The sequence below is a fragment of the Aegilops tauschii genome, chromosome 5, assembly GCF_002575655.3.
Source record: "Aegilops tauschii subsp. strangulata cultivar AL8/78 chromosome 5, Aet v6.0, whole genome shotgun sequence".
NCBI classification, from domain to species: Eukaryota; Viridiplantae; Streptophyta; class Magnoliopsida; order Poales; family Poaceae; genus Aegilops; species Aegilops tauschii.
The window spans coordinates 423,491,752-423,514,436 of NC_053039.3; the positions used below are offsets into that span (position 1 = coordinate 423,491,752).

Below are 22,685 nucleotides of genomic sequence, written 5' to 3' on the forward strand. Positions count from 1 at the left end.
TGCTCTTCTTCATCCTTGGAAAAGATTAAAATATCATCAATGAACACTACGACGAACTTATCCAAAAACTCCATAAACACTTTGTTCATCAGGTTCATGAAATAGGCAGGTGCGTTAGTCAGTCCAAATGACATAACGGTATACTCATCCAATCCATATCTGGTGGTAAATGCCGTCTTAGGTATATCCTGCTCTCGAATCTTTAACTGATGGTATCCTGATCGTAGATCGATCTTGGAAAATACTTTAGCTCCTTGCAGGCGGTCAAACAAATCATTGATCATCGGCAGTGGGTACTTGTTTTTGATGGTTACTTCATTCAATCCTCGGTAATCAACAACCATCCTCAGCGATCCATCTTTCTTTTCCACTAGAAGTACTGGTGATCCCCAAGGTGACGAACTTGGGCGAATATAGCCTTTATCCAGTAACTCCCTGATCTGCTTCTTAATTTCCTCCAAATCCTTTGCGGGCATCCGGTACGGTCTCTTAGATATTGGCCCTGTGCCTGGCAAAAGTTCAATCAAAACTCAATGTCTCTATCCGGTGGCATGCCTGGCAACTCCTCTGGAAATACATCTGGATAATCCTTCACCACTGGTACTTCCTCCTGTACAACTCCTGATAAGGAATTTACTTGAGTCCTCTTCGGCATGTGCCGGGATACATACTTGATCCTTTTTCCTTCCGGGGTGGTAAGCAAAATCGTCTTGCTGGCACAATCGATGTTTCCTCCATACAACGATAGCCAATCCATTCCCAAAATCACATCCAAACCTTGCGATTCCAAAACAATGAGGTCTGAGGGGAAAACATGCCTACCAATGGCCAACGGTATCTGAAAACATCCTTGGGTGGCCATATACTCTGCTCCTGGCGAGGTTACTAACATAGGGGTTTTGAGAACTTGGGTGGACATCTTAAACTTGTTTACGAATCCCCTTGTCCATACTTCCTCTTGCGGTTTTCAATCTGCTGATGCTTCCCTTCAATCATGAGAGCTCTATCTACCAGCTCCTGGTAGTTGTTGAAGGTTGCTACCATCAACTGCATACTCAGCTCATCATTCAGTCCTTCCAAAAACATCTCCTGCTTGGCAGCATCTGTAGCAACGTCATCTGGTGCATAACGTGCTAACTTACTGAATTCCTCCACATACTGGCCTACGGTGCGTCCTCCTTGGCGTAGGTTGCGAAACTCACGCTTCTTCATAGCCATAGCTCCTGCTGAAACATGAGCTGTACGGAAAGCTTGCTGAAACTGGTCCCATGTGACAGTGTCAATAGGGTGCGTGGCTGTATAATTCTCCCACCATGATGTTGCGGGTCCATCAAGCTGATGTGCGGCAAAACGCACTCTTTCCGCATCTGTGCATCTTGCAGTGGTCAACTCCCTTCCAACTTTGCGGAGCCAATCATCTGCTACAATCGGCTCGGTGCTACTGGAAAACACCGGCGGGTTGAGCCTTAAGAAACGGACTAAGTGATCAACAGGTGGTGGTGGCGGTGGGTTGTTGTTGTTGTTGCCTTGGTTCTGCACTAACACTTGCATCAGGGCATTCTGTTGCTGAATCAACTGGGTGATCTCTGGCGGGAAAACAAATCCGGTGTCGCGTCTCGGAGGCATCTGATAGGTTTAGAAAAGACGAGAGGTAAGAATAGAATGAGGTCTAGAGAGAAAACACTACCCATATGCTCATGAGACAAATTCAATCAATATCACTCAATCAATCCAAACAAGGCAAAACAATCGGTCTAACTAGCGTTACAAAGTGCTTGAGCTATACTATTAAATGGGGGAAAACTACTACTGATATGGTGGTCTACTAGAAATTCTGATCCGTTGAAGACTCCATGATGTCTGCTCCAGCTTCATCAATCCATTCGTCTTCACTTGGTTCCGAGTCGGTGTCGTTGATGATGATGTAGTTATCCGGACAAGTGCATTCGTCGACTTCTGCTTTTGGCACTGGATTTCCCACGAATGCTCCAATCTTATTCTCCAGGTCGTCAATCTTCCCTACTAGCACGTTGATTTCCTCCAAATAATCTTCGCGTGTAGCTTTGAGTTCTTCTTGGAGCTCCTTGATCTTCGTGAATGCCTTCTTCAGTTCTTCCTTGTTCGTGCACATCTGGTTCTCCTGGCGTCGAATATGTTGGTTCTGCTCCTGGATGAAAAGCTGCAATTGATCCATCCTTCTTGGTCTTGATCATCTCCCATTGCGCGTCTCGACGTCCACAAATTTGGTAAATTGTATCCTTAAGCTCCTGGTGATAGACTTCTCCAATGCGTCCCATGGCGATGTGTGCGGCCATGCTCTTCCCTAAACTCCAAGTTGGTGCTTCGAAAACCAATCTCATGGCACTAAACATCCTTCCTGGAATGATAACTTGAATCTTCCAGCTCTCCTCTTCAGGTAAGGTGGCGTTGCAGGTTCCGGTGATGCTTGGTATTCCTATGTTCAAGTACTTGGTGACTTCCTTCAAGTGTCGACCAAACGGCGTGTCTTCATCGGGTTGCATGAACTTGCTCCTTGCATTCGCCATTCCTAAAAGAGTAGAAAGTGGAGAGGGGTCAGAAATGAGAAGAGAGAAGTTTTCTAGGGCTTAAGCTTAGTGGTCGTGTCCTAGAGTCAGCGTGTGCTCTGATACCAACTTTGTAGCGACCAGACCTCAAATGGCCTGTGCTGCTGTGCACCAGTGTCATCCCTGGATCAGTAATGCTGACACGCACAGTAAAAATGGAGGATTTATAACAGAGTAGCAATCACACACTTATTACATCGAATATCTCCAAAGAGATTAAGTATGATAAACATGGCTTAAGGCCATCTAATAACGATAACAGCGGAAGACTTGGAAGATAAGTGAGTCCATCAACTCTAGCGGCATCACTGAGTATAAGACCACGACCTAAGGCACCTTACTCGTCGTCTGAAAAGTCTGCAACATGAAACATTGCAGCCCGAAAACGGGTCAGCACATAGAATATGCTGGCAATGTAACACATAGAGAATAACGAACAATGATAATGCTATACTATATGCATATATGGCTGGTGGAAAGCTCTATGGTTACAGTTTTGCGAAAAGCCAATTTTATCCTACTACAAAGGAATAAATTTTATTTAACTATCATGGTGGTTGTGAAACATTGAGAAGGTACCTCCAACTCAATCCCAATTAAGTGTCATCATTAACCCAACAAAATTAATTATAAGTATCACGGTGATGAGATTCAAATGATAATCCAGGTACTAGATACTCAAGTTGTCCATAACCGGGGACACGGCTAATCATGATCAGTTTGTACACTCTGCAGAGGTTTGCGCACTTTTCCCCACAAGACTCGATCGCCTCCGCTTGATTCTCGCACTGCATGATGTTTGAGAAACGGATGACCGAGACACAGTCTTTCAGAAACAATCACTCTTTACTCTGGATGGACCGGTACACCTACTTTCCCCTACATCTGCTAGTCCACCTCTTCAAGAGATCCTGTAACCTACTCAGCTATGCTAGAGCCCATAATAGCTTGTGGCTGCACACGGAAGTTTCTAGCATGAATAATCTCATGATCCCTTTGAGCCTGGGTGGCGGTCCTTATACATACAGACAACACTGGGTTCTCCAGGTGCCTCAATCCACCCAGATGTGAGTTTTAGTTGCCACCTTAAGTTGAACCATTATTATCAATCTCACATCTGTCATGAATATCACTCAAACCCAATCCACGTCTACGGGCATAGCATGGCAATATAATAGCAACGTAGAAGTAACTCCCAAGGGTTTGATAGATGAAACAGGTAATAGGTACTACCTCAACTACTTCCCAATACCCACAGTTTAATTAGATCCTAATCATGCAATGTGTTTGAGGAAAACAGATCTAATGCAATAAAAACTGGGTATGAACGGAATATGATCAAAGTGTTACTTGCCTTGCTGATGATCCGCAAAACCTAGCGAGTCGAAGTAACAAGCGGCACACTCCAGGTACTCTATCGCAAACAAACAAGCATACAATCAGTACTCATCTAATGCACATGTAAAACTCGAATGAAAGATCCAACCAGAAAGTTCAACTTAAGAACTCCGGTTTGCAAAAAGAATCAACTCGAAAGAAGCAACGAAAGTCAAACGGCGGAAGAAAGAAACTTCGTTTGCTAATCTGGATCTAGATCAAATTTTACTGTAGCAAAAACTTGTTTGAGTAGATTAAACGGAAAGAGAATTTCGAGACGAAACTCTAGGCGCTTGAATCGCCTGATTCCGATAAACGAGCGAGAAGTTAAACAGAATCGAAGATTCGATCAGAAATCGAATGTGAGAAAATAACGAGAAAAATCCGACGAAAAAGAAAAAACGGACGAACAGTTAAATAACGGACGTTCGTTAACAGAGAAAAACCGACGAACGCGTTCGTTAAAACGAACGGTTCAGTAAACACTCGTAAAATAATAAAACCGAAAAAAACCGATCTAGGGTTTTTTTAATAAAAGGTTTTTTTTTACAGAAAACCAGTCAACAGCAAAAACGGCCGGCGGCAGTACCTCGACGGGCGGGCTCCGGCGGGCGGGGCTTGGCGGCGGGGCTCGGGGGGGTTGCTCCGGCGGCGAGAGGCGGCGGCTCCGGCGCTCCCGGCGGCGGCGGCGAGGAGGCAAACGGCGGCGGCGGCGGGGCGAGATGCGGGCGGCGGCGGCGGGGCTCCTCCGGCGGCGGTGGTGAGGAAAAAGAGGGGGGGTCCTATTTATGGAAGGGGGTCCGAGGTGCTTGGGGAAGGGGGCACCCGAGCCGGCGGCGGCTACCGTGCCCGGGACGGACTCCGGCGGCGGCGTCGTGGGGAGAGAGGAGAGGGGCGACGGGGTGGGCCGTCGGCTGGGCCTTTGGCCCAGTCGGCGCGGGCGCGTTTTTTTTTAAGTTCCACGGAAAATATTGCGTAGAAAAATAAATAAAAATCAGAAAAATATGAAATAAATGTTCCCCGTCTAGTTAGAAAATCTAGAATAGGGTGAACATTTTTATAATCAAAAATAAATATTTTGAAAAACATGCATATTTTTAAATGCAATAAAATTGCAAATAAAATCCAAATAAATTCCAAATATTGATTTTAACATTTTTCCTCCAGTATTTCAATTGTTTTAGAGAAGTCATATTTTCTCCTCTCGTTTATTTTAAAATGAAATATTTTTCCGGAGAGAAAAATAATTAAAACCACAATCCTCGTTTGAAAAATCAAATTTGAAAATTCGAGAAAATCCCCAACTCTCTCCGAGGGTCCTTGAGTTGCTTAGGATTTATCGAGGATTTGTCAAAATTCAATAAAACATGATATGCAATGATGATCTATGTAACATACCAAATTGAAAATTTGGGATGTTACACTGTTCTTGTGTTCATCGACATACGGGGTCACCAAGGTAGAGTTCTGTAGAACTGTGTAGTGTGCTTGAGACCAAGAATGCCCGTCCCTGCATATTATTGAGTCCGCTCCTAGCGTGCCTTTTCCAGTCAGTCTCCCCTCATACCGCGATTTAGGGAGACCTATCTTCTTAAGGCCAGGAATGAAGTCAACACAAAACCCAATGACATCCTCTATTTGATGGCCCATGGAGATGCTTACTTCTGGCCTAGCGCGGTTACAGACATATTTCTTTAGGACTCCCATGAACCTCTCAAAGGGGAACATATTGTGTAGAAATACGGGCCCCAGAATGACAATCTCGTCGACTAGATGAACTAGGACGTGCGTCATGATATTGAAGAAGGATGGTGGGAACACCAGCTCGAAACTGACAAGACATTGCGCCACATCACTCCTTAGCCTTGGTATGATTTCTGGATCGATCACCTTCTGAGAGATTGCATTGAGGAATGCACATAGCTTCACAATGGCTAATCGGTCGTTTTCCGGTAGAAGCCCCCTCAATGCAACCGGAAGCAGTTGCGTCATAATCACGTGGCAGTCATGAGACTTTAGGTTCTGGAACTTTTTCTCTGGCATATTTATTATTCCCTTTATATTCGACGAGAAGCCAGTCGGGACCTTCATACCGAGCAGGCATTCAAAGAAGATTTCTTTCTCTTCTTTCGTAAGAGCGTAGCTGGCAGGACCTTCATACTGCTTCGGAGGCATGCCGTCTTTTTCGTGCAAACGTTGCAGGTCCTCCTGTGCCTCAGGTGTATCTTTTGTCTTCCCATACACGCCCAAGAAGCCTAGCAGGTTCACGCAAAGGTTCTTCGTCACGTGCATCACGTCGATTGAAGAGTGGACCTCTAGGTCTTTCCAGTAGGGTAGGTCCCACAATATAGATTTCTTCTTCCACATGGGTGCGTGTCCCTCAGCATCATTCGGAACAGCTAGTCCGCCGGGACCCTTTCCAAAGATTACGTGTAAATCATTGACCATAGCAAGTACGTGATCACCGGTACGCATGGCGGGCTTCTTCCGGTGATCTGCCTCGCCTTTGAAATGCTTGCCTTTCTTTCGACATTGATGGTTGGTCGGAAGAAATCGACGATGGCCCAGGTACACATTCTTCCTGCATTTGTCCAGGTATATACTTTCAGTGTCATCTAAACAGTGCGTGCATGCGTGGTATCCCTTGTTTGTCTGTCCTGAAAGGTTACTAAGAGCGGGCCAATCGTTGATGGTTACAAATAGCAACGCGTGCAGGTTAAATTCCTCCTGTTTGTGCTCATCCCATGTACGTACACCGTTTCCATTCCACAGCTGTAAAAGTTCTTCAACTAATGGCCTTAGGTACACATCAATGTCATTGCCGGTTTGCTTAGGGCCTTGGATGAGAACTGGCATCATAATGAACTTCCGCTTCATGCACATCCAAGGAGGAAGGTTATACATACATAGAGTCACGGGCCAGGTGCTGTGATTGCTGCTCTGCTCCCCGAAAGGATTGATGCCATCCACGCTTAAACCAAACCATACGTTCCTCGGGTTAGCTGCAAACTCAGCCCAGTACTTTCTCTCGATTTTTCTCCACTGCGACCCGTCAGCGGGTGCTCTCAACTTCCCGTCTTTCTTACGGTCCTCACTGTGCCATCGCATCAACTTGGCATGCTCTTCATTTCTGAACAGACGTTTCAACCGTGGTATTATAGGAGCATACCACATCACCTTCGCAGGAACCCTCTTCCTGGGGGGCTCGCCGTCAACATCACCAGGGTCATCTCGTCTGATCTTATACCGCAATGCACCGCATACCGGGCATGCGTTCAGATCCTTGTACGCACCGCGGTAGAGGATGCAGTCATTAGGGCATGCATGTATCTTCTGCACCTCCAATCCTAGAGGGCATACGACCTTCTTTGCTGCGTATGTACTGTCGGGCAATTCGTTATCCTTTGGAAGCTTCTTCTTCAATATTTTCGATAGCTTCTCAAATCCTTTTTCAGGCACAGCATTCTCTGACTTCCACTGCAGCAGTTCCAGTACGGTACCGAGCTTTGTGTTGCCATCTTCGCAATTGGGGTACAACCCTTTTTTGTGATCCTCTAACATGCGATCGAACTTCAGCTTCTCCTTTTGACTTTCGCATTGCGTCCTTGCATCGACAATGACCCGGCGGAGATCATCATCATCGGGCACTGGTTCCTCTCGATCTTCAGTAGCTTCCCCCATTGCAGCATCATTGGGCACATCGTCTGGTTCCTCTTGATCTTCAGCAGCTTCCCCCGTTGCAGCATCACCGTATTCGGGGGGCACATAGTTGTCATCGTCCTCTTCTTCTTCGCCGTCTTCCATCATAACCCCTATTTCTCCGTGCCTCGTCCAAACATTATAGTGTGGCATGAAACCCTTGTAAAGCAGGTGGGTGTGAAGGATTTTCCGGTCAGAGTAAGACTTCGTATTCCCACATTTAGAGCATGGTAAACACATAAAACCATTCTGCTTGTTTGCCTCAGCCACTTCGAGAAAATTATGCATGCCCTTAATGTACTCGGAGGTGTGTCTGTCACCGTACATCCATTGCCGGTTCATCTGCGTGCATTATATATAATTAAGTGTGTCAAAAACCATTACAGAACATCATGAATAGATAATTAAGTGACCAAATTAATAGAAGTTCATCATCACATTAAAACCAAAGTACATACATAGTTCTCATCTAACAACATATAGCTCTCCAGAGCATCTAATTAATTAAACCATACATTGAAACTATGTAAAACATTTCAATGCGAAAACAAATGCGATCATAATCGCAACCAAGGTAACAATTGATCCAACGGCATAATGATACCAAGCCTCGGTATGAATGGCATATTTTCTAATCTTTCTAATCTTCAAGCGCATTGCATCCATCTTGATCTTGTGATCATCGACGACATCCGCAACATGCAACTCCAATATCATCTTCTCCTCCTCAATTTTTTTATTTTTTCCTTCAAGAAATTGTTTTCTTCTTCAACTAAATTTAACCTCTCGACAATAGGGTCGGTTGGAATTTCCAGTTCACATACCTCCTAGATAAATAAAATCTATGTCACGTTGGTCGGCATAATTTCATAAACAATAAATGAACCAATAGTTATAAAGATAATATATACCACATCCGAATCATAGACAGGACGAGGGCCGACAGGGGCGGATACCAAAACCATCGCACTATATAATAACAAGCAATAAAATAGTAAGAAAATTAGACAAGTATCTATCTAAAGTAAGAATTTTTTCTTTCAGAAAAAAGATAAGAACAAGAGGCTCACCACGGTGGTGCCGGCGACGAGATCGGCGCGGGCGATCGACGGCGGTGAAGACGGGAATGGGACGTGACGGGCCGCAAAACCTAGACAAATCTCGAGGAAAATGGAGCTTTGAGGTTGAGCTTCGAGAGGAGAAAGCTTAACTAGTGTGGCTCGGGCATTTCATCGAACACCTCATGTGCATAGGAGGTGAGCTAGAGCACCACAAAGCCCTCCCCTCGCCGGCCAGAGAAAAACAAAGCACTGGAGTGCTCTGCTCGCGGGCGAGGGGTATATATAGGCACCTCATTGGTCCCGGTTCGTGGCATGAACTGGGACTAAAAGGCAGCCTGTGGTCCCGGTTCAAGCCACCAACCAGGACCAATGGTGGTGGGCCAGGAGCGAGGCCCATTGGTCCCGGTTCGTCCCACCAACCGGGACCAAAGGGGCTAGACGAACCAGGACCAATGCCCCCACGAGGCCCGGCAGGCCCCTGGCCTCACGAACCGGGACCAGTGCCCCCATTGGTCCCGGTTCTGGACTGAACCGGGACTAATGGGCTTACCCGGCCTGAACCAAAGCCCTCTTTTCTACTAGTGGGCCGAGTTCTTGGGAGAACTTGAAGCCAAGGTGATGGCGGTATCTGCAGCACAAATCCCACTAATGGTGGGTGGTGACTTTAACCTGATTCGTTCGGGTGCAGATAAAAACAACGACAATATCAATTGGCCAAGGGTGGCCATGTTCAACAACGCTATTGCGTCTATGGCACTTAGGGAAGTGGCCAGAACTGTGGCGAGGTATACTTGGACAAACAAGCAACTAGCCCCGGTGCGATGCATCCTGGATCGTGCATTCATGTCTCCGGACTGGGAAGTGGTGTTTCCCTTATGTTCACTCCTTGCTGAAACAAGGATCGGATCGGACCATGTTCCCCTCATCTTATCTTCAGGGGAAGATAGGATTCACCGCAGCCCGCGTTTCTTCTTTGAAACCGCGTGGTTTGAGGTCCCTGATTTCGACACCATCTTTAGGGAGAGATGGTTGCGATGTGTCCAACTCACCGGCCAGCAACGCGGCCCAATGGAGTTTTGGATCACTGTCAGGGGTCGCCTCCGCGCAAGCCTAAAGGGGTGGGGTGTGAACCAGGGGCGTGACGACAAGGTCCTCAGGGCGAGGCTACTCGGTGAAATAGCACTTCTTGACAACCAAGCGGGCACGCGACCTTTCTCTGAGCAAGAATGGGCGCATCGATATGCCTTGGAAGGGCAAGTCGAAGCACTGCTACGATCCGAGGAGGAATATTGGAGGCGTAGGGCAGGCCTCAAGTGGACGCTCAAAGGCGATGCGAACACTAAGTATTTCCACGCGTACGCGAACGACCGGCGCAGGAAATGCTCAATTCTTAGGTTGCAGACGGAGCGGGGGCTTCTTCTACAGCAATCGGAGATTACCCAACATATCTACGACTTTTATATTAGTCTGATGGGGACCGACGAGGCTCAACGCGCGCGTCTGCGAGCAGACGTATGGCTCCCGTCCCAAAAGGTCCTAGATAGCGAGAACGAAGAGTTGGGGCTCACGTTTCTCCCTAAGGAGATAGACGATGCACTCCTAAGCATGAAATCAGACACGGCTCCGGGGCCGGATGGGTGGCCGGTGGCGATGTTTAAACACTTTTGGCCATTGCTGCGCGATCCCATATACGATGTGTGTAATGGCTTCATGCGTGGTTTCGTGGACATCGCTAGGCTAAACTACGGCGTGCTCTCGTTAATCCCGAAAGTGTCTGGGGCGGACAACATTCGCCAGTACAGACCCATGGTGCTCATTAACATACCGTTTAAAATCTGTGCCAAAGGTTGCGCCACTCAGCTCACGCCGATCGCACATCGCACCATAAGTCGTTCTCAATCTGCGTTCATACGTGGTAGAAACATTTTGGAGGGGCCGTTAGCTTTGCAACAGACCCTTCACGAGCTGAAACGCACGCACGGACCTGCGATTCTCCTCAAATTAGATTTCGAGAAGGCTTACGACCACGTCAATTGGGATTTCCTCAGTCAGATCCTCACCAGTCGAGGCTTCTCGCCGGTGTGGGTCCATCGAGTCATGCAATTGGTCTCGGGGGGCCAAACTGCGGTCTCGGTGAATGGAGAAGCAGGGCACTTCTTCAGGAACAAGCGTGGCTTGCGCCAAGGCGATCCCATGTCACCACTCTTGTTCAATTTTGTCGTCGACGCGTTGGCGGCTATGCTGCGGAAAGCAACGGAGGCATGACACATAAAAGGGGTGTTGGGACACCTCATCCCAGGGGGGATATCACAGTTGCAATACGCGGATGATACGTTATTGTTGTTCCAACCCGACCTCCATAGTGTGGCTACGGTCAAAGCCCTGCTAATTAGCTTCGAACTAATGTCGGGGCTTAAAATTAACTTCCACAAGTGTGAAGTGATGCCTATGGGCATGGAGGCGTTTGAAGGTAGGCGTATTGCGGACCTGCTCAATTGCAAACTAGGCAAACTCCCGTTTACTTACCTGGGTCGCCCGTTGGACGCCAAACGCATCACGATCGACGGGTGGGCTCCGCTCTGGACCAAGGTGGGAGGGCGGGTATGTCCGTTGAGGGGAAGGTTCCTATCCTCTGCAGCCAGGCTAGTGCTCATGAACGCGAGCCTCTCCTCGCTGCCGCAATTTGCTATGGGTCTGTTCCTCCTGGCAGAAGGGGTTCATGCCAAGATGGACACACCTCGGTCCAGTTTCTTTTGGGAAGGATCGGGACCCAAACGCAAGTACCACATGGTTAAATGGACTACGGTGTGCCGTCCCAAAGACCTGGGAGGTCTAGGGATCACAAATACCAGAATCTTAAACATTGCACTTATGTGCAAATGGATATGGAAGCTTTCGCAGGGGGCGACGGGTTTGTGGGTTGACCTATTGCGTACCAAGTACTTCCCGAACGGGAATTTTTTCGAGGGTGTGGCGAGGGGATCTCCTTTCTGGAACGATCTTCAAGCGGTCCGACCGGCCTTCGCATTGGGAGCCAAGTTCTCCATTGGTAACGGCCATTCAGCCCGTTTCTGGCTAGACCATTGGGTGGGATCCCAACCCCTTTGGTCAGAATTCCAGGACCTTTACGCTCTGGCTGTCAACCCGGAGCAAACTGTTGCCATGGCACTTGCCTCTTCTCCTCCGGCGATCCATTTCTGAAGAGAGTTAATGGGGCCAGAACAAGCACACCTAACGGAGTTGCCTGCTCTCACCGAGCCGGTGTCGTTGTCTACGACCGCGGACACTGTCACCTGGGCCCTCACCCCGTCCGGCAAGTTTTCGGTCAAGTCACTTTACCGTAAGTTGTGCCAGGGTCCGTCCTTCCAGGTGCCGAACGGCTTGTGGAACTCGCGCCTCCCGCTTAAGATTAAGGTGTTTTTTTGGCAACTGTTCCGCAATAGGCTGCCCACTTCGGCTAACGTCGCCAAACGCAATGGCCCATCGACCGGCCTGTGTGCGATATGTAACGTCACGGAGGATGCGAACCATGTATTCTTCCGCTGTCCGCTGGCACATTTTGCTTGGAGTGCCGTTCGTGCAGCGGCCAATACCTCCTGGGACCCTCGGTCGGCCTCCGACCTCGCGGCCATAGTAGACTCTGTACATGGAGGCAACAAACGTGTGCTTTGAAGTTGCATCGGAGCCTTGGCCTGGGCTATCTGGCTCACTAGGAACAAACTAGCGATCGAGGGAATCTTCCCATCACACCCTGCTAACATAATTTACAAATGCAACCTTCTCATACAGCAGTGGAGTCCGTTGGCGAGGCGCAAGGATGCTGAGAAACTGAAGCAAGCTCAAGATCGTCTTCGCCAGGTCTACGTTTTGGCTAGGGAGCCATCCGCCACTTCTACGCCGTGAAGTGGCCCTTTTGACATGCGAGTGAGCCTGCGTGCTCTATGCTCTGGCTTCGCGCGGAAAATATCATGTGCTCCCGCACTTTAAATGCTCCCATGCTCCAAATTTCTAAAAAATAATTTTGAATGTTTCAAAAATAATTTTCTTTTGGAAGATTGTAGCATGGGAGCATTTGAGTGATGGGAGCACTGGGTATGCACTATCTTCTACATGTCTCGAAGCAAATCTACTTGTACTACTTTTTGATGGAGAGTTGAACATTTTGCAAAGACAATGTACTCATGTAGCACTAGCCAAAAATTGCGCAAAACATGCATACACCTTTAATATATTAATGTCTCAACAATAAAGTACGTGCAGGCCCTCTGAGTTTCGACCGTCACACCGACGTCAACGGCTTTCCTAAGTTGCTCTACAAACCAGACTCATGGACCAACACTAGTAGGAAAAGGGGCTTTTACCCCGGTTTGTAAGAGCCTTTTGTCCCGGTTCTCGAACCGGGACTAAAGGGTCGTTACTAATGCCTCCCCCCTTTAGTCCCGGTTCTTACACGAACCGGGACAGAAGGTCCTCCACGTGGCCGCTGCTGCCCGCCCAGGCAGGGGGCCTTTGGTCCCGTTTGGTGGCACCAACCGGGACAAATAGGCAGGGCCTTTTGTCCCGGTTGGTGTCACCAACCGGGACCAATAGGCATCCACGCGTCAGCAGCTGGCAGTAGCTGAGGTTTTTGTTTTTTTTGAAAGGGGGTGGTTTAGGGGTTTTGGGGGGTTAATTCATGTGTTTCATATATTGTGTTAGCTAGCTAATTAATAAAGAGAAGTGTCCTCTCTTATCTCCCTGCTTGGTCGACGCTACGTACTATATACGTATGGAGAGGAGTAGACACGCTAGCTAGTAATCAAATGAAGGAAACAGAAGATCGTCATGAACATATGCATACAGAGAGAAGTGATATCGACCACCCTCTCCTTCTCCGAGATATTGGTCGAACAACAAGTTCTCGTATATCTATCCGACACTACCGGCTACATATATACAATAATTATCTCTTACAATACAATCTCCTAATTAAATTATAGGAACACAGGGTCCACATAGTTTATTTTATTTTATTTTATTAAGGTTTATTTAGTTTTATTTATTTTATTAAGGTTTATTTATTTTATAAATATAAAAAATTGAAAATAGATGCGCTTATAGAGAAAATTCAACCTAAATTCATAATAAATTTCTATGAAATTTACTGTGAATTTAGGTCAAATTCCCTGTATAAGGGCATCTATTTTCACTTTAAAAGGCAGAGAGGGACGGGCTTATAAACTGGTGTGAGCGCCCTTCGTTTGGCGAGGTGGGACTAAACACTGGCCGCAACTAGGACCAGCCCTTTAGTCCCGGTTTGTGGTATGAACCGGGACTAAAGGGTGGTGGGCCGGGACCAAAGGGGCCGGACGAACCGGGACCAATGCCCCCACGAGGCCCGGCAGGCCCCTGGCCGCACGAACCGGGACCAATGCTCACATTAGTCCCGGTTCGTGACTGAACCGGGACTAATGTGAATATTGCTCTGTGACCAAAGCCCAGTTTTCTACTAGTGCAAGGCAGGTTTCAATCTCAGATCCTTTTTCATTCTTACCATTTTCATGATTCTGAGTCGAACATGGATCCCTCTGTCCCCCAGGTGAGCAATATCATCTTCATCGATTCCCCCGTTGGAACCGGCTTCTCGTACTCCAAAACAGAGCAAGGATACAAATCAAGTGATACCCAAGTCGTCACCCAAATTGTCATCTTCATCATAAAGGTCACACTTCCTCCTCAATCACCCAACCACCACTAGTACTAATGAACTGCAAATGCTTATTCTTCTTGCATGTACGTGTTGCAGTGGTTTGATGAGCACCCAGAGTTCTTGTCGAATCCTTTTTACGTTGCCGGTGATTCCTACTGTGGCATTACTGTCCCAGGCATCACCCTTGGAATAGCTAAAGGTAACTTTTATAAATGCACAAGTTCTTCTCTCCTCCATACATATTTCATTTTCTTGTCTGAACAACTGGATGTATAACTTCTCCTAGGGATAGAAGATCGCAGTGGATCAGCTCTCAATCTAAAGGTTTGAAGCCAATACAGTGCAACTACCATGTTATGTATATGGATTATTTTCCAGCCCGTCTGTAGTACACAATTTTCAAATTTAGATTAGTTTGAACTTTGAACCTTTTCTCTCAATTTGGAGATGGCCCAGGCCGCCATTTGCCCGCCGTAGTTCTATTCCTCTCAATTTTGAAATGGCTTAGGCCAGCAATTGCCAGCCGTAGTTTCCTCAAAACAAAGTTAGATTAGTTTGAACTTTTTTCCTCTCAAATTGGCAATGGTTCTGGCGGCATTTGCGCACCGTAGTTCCCTAAAAAAAAGTTTGATTAGTTTCTTTCTTCCCTGCTAATTTGGCATATTATGACCAGGGCTACCTTGTGGGGAATCCAGTCACAGCTTATTGGTACTATGATAATCCAGCTAAAATTCCATTTGCACACGGAAAAGGTCTCATATCTGACGAAATGTACCAGGTACCATCTTTTCTTTTGAAAGGGAACTTGTTAGTTGCATCCATGCGTGACCCCTCATTTATTAAATCAGTTTTTTTATAGAAAATCTACCGCAAAAAAGTTGTACCTTTATGTTTGTCTTTGCAGTTTACTTTATTACTATTTCGCGTCTTGATTATTTCCAGGCGTACAAGGAGAGCTGCAGTGCATGGGAATTCAGCCAGGAGTGCACAGAAAGTCATGCTGCCATCGACGAGGTATCCAATTCTTTTCCGAAGCAAAGTTTTGCCTTTCATTTCTCCCAATTAGTGAGTCAGTATCAGCCAAGTTGTATTTTTGTGAAGTGTGTCAAGGACATATGCCCAAATCACATCCTGGAGCCCCTGTGCGCTTTCGCGAGCCCGCGTCCATACAATCTGAAACTGAATTCAAGCGCACGAGAGATGCTCCAGCTGCAGGAGGACTACACTGCCAGGGCCGGGCTTCAGCTGTCTGAGATTTCTCCAGAGTGCAGAGTTAGTAACTAATCAAACAGTGCTTCCAGATTTGTAGCACAATGTTTTCTTATCTGATACTCCATGTTTCATCGCAGACAGCGGAATATGCGATGTCCATGATATGGGCGAACAATGACACTGTCAGAGAGGCTCTTGGTATCCACAAAGTAATTGACGTCTGAATACGCATTGCTGCTTCCTGCTTGGTATGGTATGGTTGATCATGATATTCTTAAGTACATTGCAGGGAACGGTCCCTTCATGGCTAAGATGCAACTTCGACATACGGTACACCAACGATATTTTCAGCTCGGTGGAGCACCATCTGGATGTGACCACCAGAGGCTACAGGAGCCTCATCTACAGCGGCGATCATGACATGATTGTACCTTCCATCGGCACGCAGGCCTGGATCAGGTCTCTGAACTTCTCCGTTGTGGATGACTGGAGACCGTGGTATGTCGATGCACAAGTTGCAGGGTGAGGATTGATTTGTCCGTCCGTCATAAGGGTGTTGCAACTGAATAGGCTGAGACTTGTTCTGATGGATGCTCACAAGCAACTTTTTCTCATGTGCAGATATACAAGGTCTTACTCGAATAACCTCACCTTCGCAACTGTCAAGGTATGCCCTCGATGTCTTCTACTTGCTACACCAAATAAATGTATAGTACTAATATTTTTGTTTGTGAAATAGGGCGGTGGACATACTGCTCCGGAGTACATGCCAAAGCAATGCCTTGCTATGTTTGGAAGGTGGCTTTCTGGTGAGCCTTTTTGATAGTGTACATTGCAGCATCCGGTGGTGGTTACTATGTCCGTCACACTGTAATTGCGTTGTGTTGGTTGTGCCTTGGAGCTATAGCAATAGTTGTTAAAGCTTGATTCGCAGATGCAAATTATTGTTCTGTTCAATGTACAACAATGGGGGATATGGCTGTGTGCATCGCTTGATGCAGAGGCCAGGGATAATCGCCCTTTACGAAAAAAAATAACAATGGGGAATGTTAGTTGGTGGAAAGAGAAAAAAAGCAGAAAAATGTTGGTGGGCGTGCTTCGGTACACCCCCTAGTACATAGAGAAATTTACAAACCGATATCTATCTCCCTCTGTAGATAAGACTCCATCCAACGACCGTAATCCATTTGCATCCCCATGTATTAAGTAATAAATCATATCATTGCATTAATAATAATATTCCTCTCACCCCGCGCTCATCATCATGACAACAAGTCATCAATAATTTATCCTTGGTGAGTTAGATTCGTCTAAGTTTTCTCTCTCTTACAATCGCCGAAAAGTATTTCGCAAATAAGTATCTAGTAAATGGGCACTCTAGAGATCTCGACAAAGACATCTAAGGATACTAAAATAGACACGACCATATACATATACCTAGATATCACAATTAAGATAAAATAATCTTTAAGTCATGTGATTTTTTTTCTTTCATAATTTAGATGGAAATTTAGTTTTACCAAATTTCTTTGAGGTGTGGTGTCTTAAAATGAAAAACAATTGGCTTCACTTTGCATTAAACTATTATATCTTAATTTTGTACAAGTTTTTCATCATTATTAATGTTAGGAACATTATTATGTAGTTAATTTTGCCAAGTGTAATACATAAATGTACATTATTTAATATCTTATATTAATAGAATAAGTTACATGACTGATCTGAAGTCTATTAGAAAGAAAATAATAATTACAATTCTCTAATTTAAAAAGTGGAGTTCTTGAGTTGATTAATGTGATGTATTACCCATCTAATAAGATAATCTCGAGTAAATAACAAAAAACCATCACAATTGGGTCGAAGTTATCAATGCTTCAAGAAAAAACCACCAGAAAACAAGCATTTTGGTGGGTGTCTGATGACTTTTGTACAAATGTGGTGGTTTTTTTGCAATTTACTCGATAATCTTATATCGGGAAATCTTAATTAACAAGACTGTCAGTTCACTTTTTACAGCGGCAAGTACAATATTGTGGGGAATGATATATTTAAGGAAGTTGAATGTGCAATATTAGATAAGCTAAACTTGTTATACTCCGTGAAGAAACTGGATCTTGGCTCAAACAACCCGAATCTCAGCCCACCGTCAACAACGGCATTGTCCGCAAGACTCACATCCCTAAACAACGGCGACCCTCTCTCCTTGCCGGCCACCTTCTTGTAGATTTCATTTTCTTGCGCAGTCAACCCATCCTCATCCAATTCTTTCTCCGGACCCTCGTCATCCGAGTTATACCCACACATACGGTTATAAGGGAGGGTACGGTCCATGTCTTGTTGCCGCACAATGACATCCAAGTTACCAATTGGATTGTAATGAATCTCTTCATTCTCCGCGTAAGCATCCTCTTGAGAAACAATAGCATCATCATCAACATGACCACTAGCATCTTCTTCAACATGAGGAATAGCATCATGCCGGAGTACTATGGCGCTACCATTGATATGATCTTCATTGGGCTGGCTACTTGGTGGTTGGCTAGAACAATTGGGGATATACACCTCGGCACTATCATCATATATTGGGGAGGATGCATTGCGGTTCAAATCAATTTGCAAGGGAGTAGGAGGATCAACCTTTGTGGCAAAGATCTCAAGAGACTTGTCTTGTGATGCGTCTACTTTGTCCTTGTACACATTCCAATGCAATTGGGAGGTGATGGGCATACTCTTTAATCGGGACTTTACTCCCAATCCAACGTCATACCTCCCAATAAGCTTAACCTCGGCATTTGGGTCATTCCAATGTAAGACGCTTTTCACTTTAACTACAAGATCATCAAAGCTTGGACTTGTGTCAAAAACCATAGCCTCTTCCCCTTCATCGTCATTTCCAAGCATAAATGTCGTCTTGTCCAAATAATGAACATTTACGAGCTTATGCATCTAAAATTGGAAACAATAAAATCAATCCATATATGTCATCCAACCAACTCAAATGGACAAATAAACTAAATTTTGCACAAATTGAACAAATAACTACTATTCATAGTCAAGTTAACCTAACCATTAACCCTAACCATAACCCCCAACATAACCACTATAACCCTAACCCTAACACTAACACTAACCCCTAACATAACCCTAACCCGCATCATAAATGCATCATAAATGCACACAACAAGATCAACACCTAGGGTTTGTAATAAATTGACCAAATCAACACAAAACAAAGATCTCAACCAACCAAAAGGAGGGGAAATGGGGGAGGTACCTTGGGTGATGAAAATGCTCCGGATCCACCGGTGAAATCTCAACCAAATGGAGGGGATCTAGGGGGGGTTTGTGAGGGGGAGAGAGGGGGAGAGGGGCTGAGCACGGGGAAGAAGATGAGTGGGGAAGAAGAGTGGTGGTGGGGCACACAAACCAGCCCCTCCCACCCTTATCCACCTCCCAAGACTCTACCGCCAGAGGTGCTGGCGGTAGGCTTCAGTACCCTACCGCCAGCGCCCATGGCGATAACCCCTTTTCCACGTCAGCACGAGCCGACGGCCGTCAGTCGCCGTCAAGGGGCCTACCGCCATAGCGCATGGCGGTAGGACGTGCAACCCTACCGCCACCCCTCTGGCGATAGGTAAAAGGGTCAGAACCCGAAATTTTTCCCGAGAAGGGTCAGATCCTGAAATTGTTAGCAAAAAGGGTCAAAACACGAAATTTTGCCCCACGACACCGTCTACACCTGGTGCCAGACCTGCATTTCTCTGGTACAAGACGACTTCGCGACTGAGCTGGGCAACTAAACAACGAAAGCTGCGTTTCTCTGATCAACTGATGAGTGATGCAGCAGGATACGGCTTGTATATACTACAGCTGCAGGCCTGCAGCAGATGGTAATTCACGGGCTGCAACAGAAAAAACGTGTCACTCTACCATTTTCAATATGAAAAAACGTGAATACATATTCTGTCTCGTCTCAATTTTTCGATAAGATTCTACACAAAATAATCGATGACTGTGTTGGTCATATCATAACCTAACTTTTGTGCGTTAACGTGATCAATCAGCTGACGGATTAGTATGACAGTTCGCTACCGAGACTTCACTTCATAAGAAGTCGACTTCTCCATCGCCCGGAAACAACACAAAAAACGTTGAGATTATTCATCGATTAATTTTAGGATATCTTCAAGGTTGCGATTCATCAAGCATTATTGCGGGTTCCCAACTCTGAAAGTCGAAGCATGAGATTTCACCCCTTTGCTCATTCCCAAGGGCACCCATCTATGGTTTCTTGTGCCCCACGCGGGCGCCACCGCCGATCTGCCTCATCTTCAGCGGCCTTAGAGTCATGGAGGCACAATGGATCCTGACCCTTGTCGGCGGGAGGCTCTATTTTGAGATGTCTTCTCGAGTTTTGTTAGGGTCTGTGTCCCGCTCAGAGAGGCGGAGCGCCAGCGGCTCTCTGAAGACGAAATAAGGATCTCCCCGTCTAGTCCCCGTCCTGACGGTTTTCTAGCATTGGAGGACGCGTGGAGCTTTGTCTCTGGCGGATCTTACGTGATTCGGTCGATGTTTGTCTTTGGTGGATTCATGTGGATCCGGTCTGCGTTCGTGTGTCTACTCGTTGGATACTTCTGATCTACGCTTCTGTTCATCCGCGATGGTTGTTGTTCTGGTGTGCTGGTCCTATAGGGCCTTAGCATGATGACTTCTCGACAGTCTACCACAACAAGGTTTGCCCTGCTCCGGTGTGGGAGGGGTGATTATGTCGGCGCACCTTGGCCTAACTCCAGTGCTTGTAGTCATGGCTAGGTGGTCTATAGACCTGGATGTAATTTTTTCTAATGTTTTTTGTACTACCTTTTTTTTAAAGGAAATATATTAATATTAATATCGTGAAGATACCAATTACACCCACCCTTTGAACCAACAAGTTGTCTCGAAGACATCCAGGATGCACACAGCCTGAAAACAAAACAAAAAAGAAATGAAATAAAACAAAGGCCTCGCCACAGTGATCAACTCCTCTCAGTAGCGGCACATAAACCACCACCAAAGACAACACCTGGAAAACATAAAAGGTCTCCAAAAGCGACGCCTTCAATAAGGAAACAGTGCACAAGCGCCGTCGTCGCAAGATCCAAGATCTTAGGTCTTCATCCTGAAGAAAATCCGAGCTCTCAAAACAATACCGCCAGCAAGGCAATTGCCAGGCACGATCAATGAAGATCAGACCTTAGGTTTTCATCCTAAAAGTCATGACTCAACAATCGAGGAGCACCACCAAAAATGAAATCCTTCAGTGCCGGTTCCCCCACTTGTCACTGCTGATTCTGAAAGTTATCAAACACCTGGCCGACTCCATCGCCTCCAAGCCCCCCTCCGCCTTACTGATCCCCCGATCTCAGCCACCATGACTTTCTCCATCGCTGTCTATGCTATGGAAATCTAGATACCGACATGTCCCATGGTGTCAACAAACAACAGAGCTTCGTGTCGCGCCCTCATGGAGCCGCGTAGGCTGATATGGACGCGCATGACCGGCTTCTATCCGATCCAGATATCCTTGGGCAAGATCTCTGGCAACAGTTCTGGAACACGTCGATGGCCAAATGAAGGAGGACCGATCATGCAGATCGTTGTCGTGAAGCGATGGGAGCACTAGGACCGCCACCACACCGCTCCCTCCACCACGCCGACACCATCGCCGCCACGACGGAGAACACCAGCCCGCACTGTCGGTTGAAGAGGAACACCAGATCGGGACGGATCTCGATCCGCCGTCACCCCCTCGCCTGCATGATCCGCCACCTCGAAGCTCGCCATGCACTGCCGGTCCCGATCACTCCCGCCATGGGGATCTTCCGCTGCACCATCACGACCCTCGCCATCGCGCTGTCCCAATCCAGGCATGATGCCCCGTGGCGGAGGCCTGCACAAGAAGGCGAAACACCCCGCAGCCGCCGACGCTAGCCAGGCTTTGCTTGGCCGCGTCCTCTGACGACGACGAGGGAGGAGGGAAGGAGAGGAGGGTGCTGGCGGCAGCGGGAGCGCCCTCCCTGTCGCCAACGGGAGCGACGTGGGAGGGTCCAGACCCGTTTCTCCTAGCTCCTATGCCTTATCTTCAACCTACCTTTTTTTTCTACTACCTTGGAAGTTGATGAATAAATCAAAAGTTTTCCCGCAAAAAACATAAGCATGAGATTCGACTAGGACTTTCCGTCTACGGAGAGAGGCCCCTCTTCTGGTTGGATCCCTCTATGGAGAGGGGCCCTCTAAAGACCAGGATGCGTGGATCTTTATTGTGCCAGTCCTTACATGATACCAACCTTTAAAATTCAAATTTAACATGTCAAAAAATTATGAAAAAAATGACGGATGTCCTCAACACATATGTCGACAATTTCTAAAAAGATCAGATCAAAATTCGAAATAGAGAAGGGGAAACAAAAAAAGACAAATCGATCATGAATAGTGTCAAAAGGGGACAAAAAATGACACTATTCACATCTGAATTTATCTTTTTTTCTCTTTGTGTATTTTGAATTTCGGTCTGAATTTTTTAGGGACTGTCGACATATGTGTTGTGAACATCCATATTTTTTTTCAGAATTTTTTTTACATGTTTAAATTTGAGCTTTGCAAATATCATGGTATCACCTGATATGGGACAGAGCTCGACGAGCATAACTAGGCAATAAACAATAGTGAACAGTGCTTGTGCATGAGAGACAACATTTCATTGCCCAATGCAACATGACTATTTTATTAGCTATGGTATAGCATCAAATAGGATTATTTAGCACATGTAGGGCTTCTAACCCTCACTAAACTGTTACCATCATCGCCCTAAACTGTTCCTCCCATGCAATACTTTACCCACCATGCACATATCTTCATACATGCTGTCCTGTGATGAGTGATTCTGAGCGTGGGTTCAGGTGGACCATGGTCCCAAGCAACATATTCGATGATAAATTTGTATGTAGAGGTGGTGAGTAAAACAAGCATTTACGTGCTGATGGGTAAATTTTTTGCAAACTAGACCAATAAATATATAGT

The 22,685-nt window shown here is 46.3% G+C and overlaps 1 protein-coding gene across 1 annotated transcript; it reads left to right on the forward strand.

Annotated features, from left to right (window-relative positions):
- Positions 1 to 14,943: 14,943 nt before the first annotated feature.
- LOC109751778 (putative serine carboxypeptidase-like 52) lies at positions 14,944 to 16,632 on the forward strand. Its single transcript, XM_040389890.3, has 7 exons — positions 14,944 to 15,189; positions 15,354 to 15,425; positions 15,513 to 15,683; positions 15,761 to 15,832; positions 15,913 to 16,145; positions 16,245 to 16,290; positions 16,363 to 16,632. Exons 1-7 carry the CDS (start codon positions 15,181 to 15,183, stop codon positions 16,444 to 16,446), a joined length of 687 nt encoding a protein of 228 aa, XP_040245824.3. The 5' UTR covers positions 14,944 to 15,180; the 3' UTR covers positions 16,447 to 16,632.
- Positions 16,633 to 22,685: the final 6,053 nt, after the last annotated feature.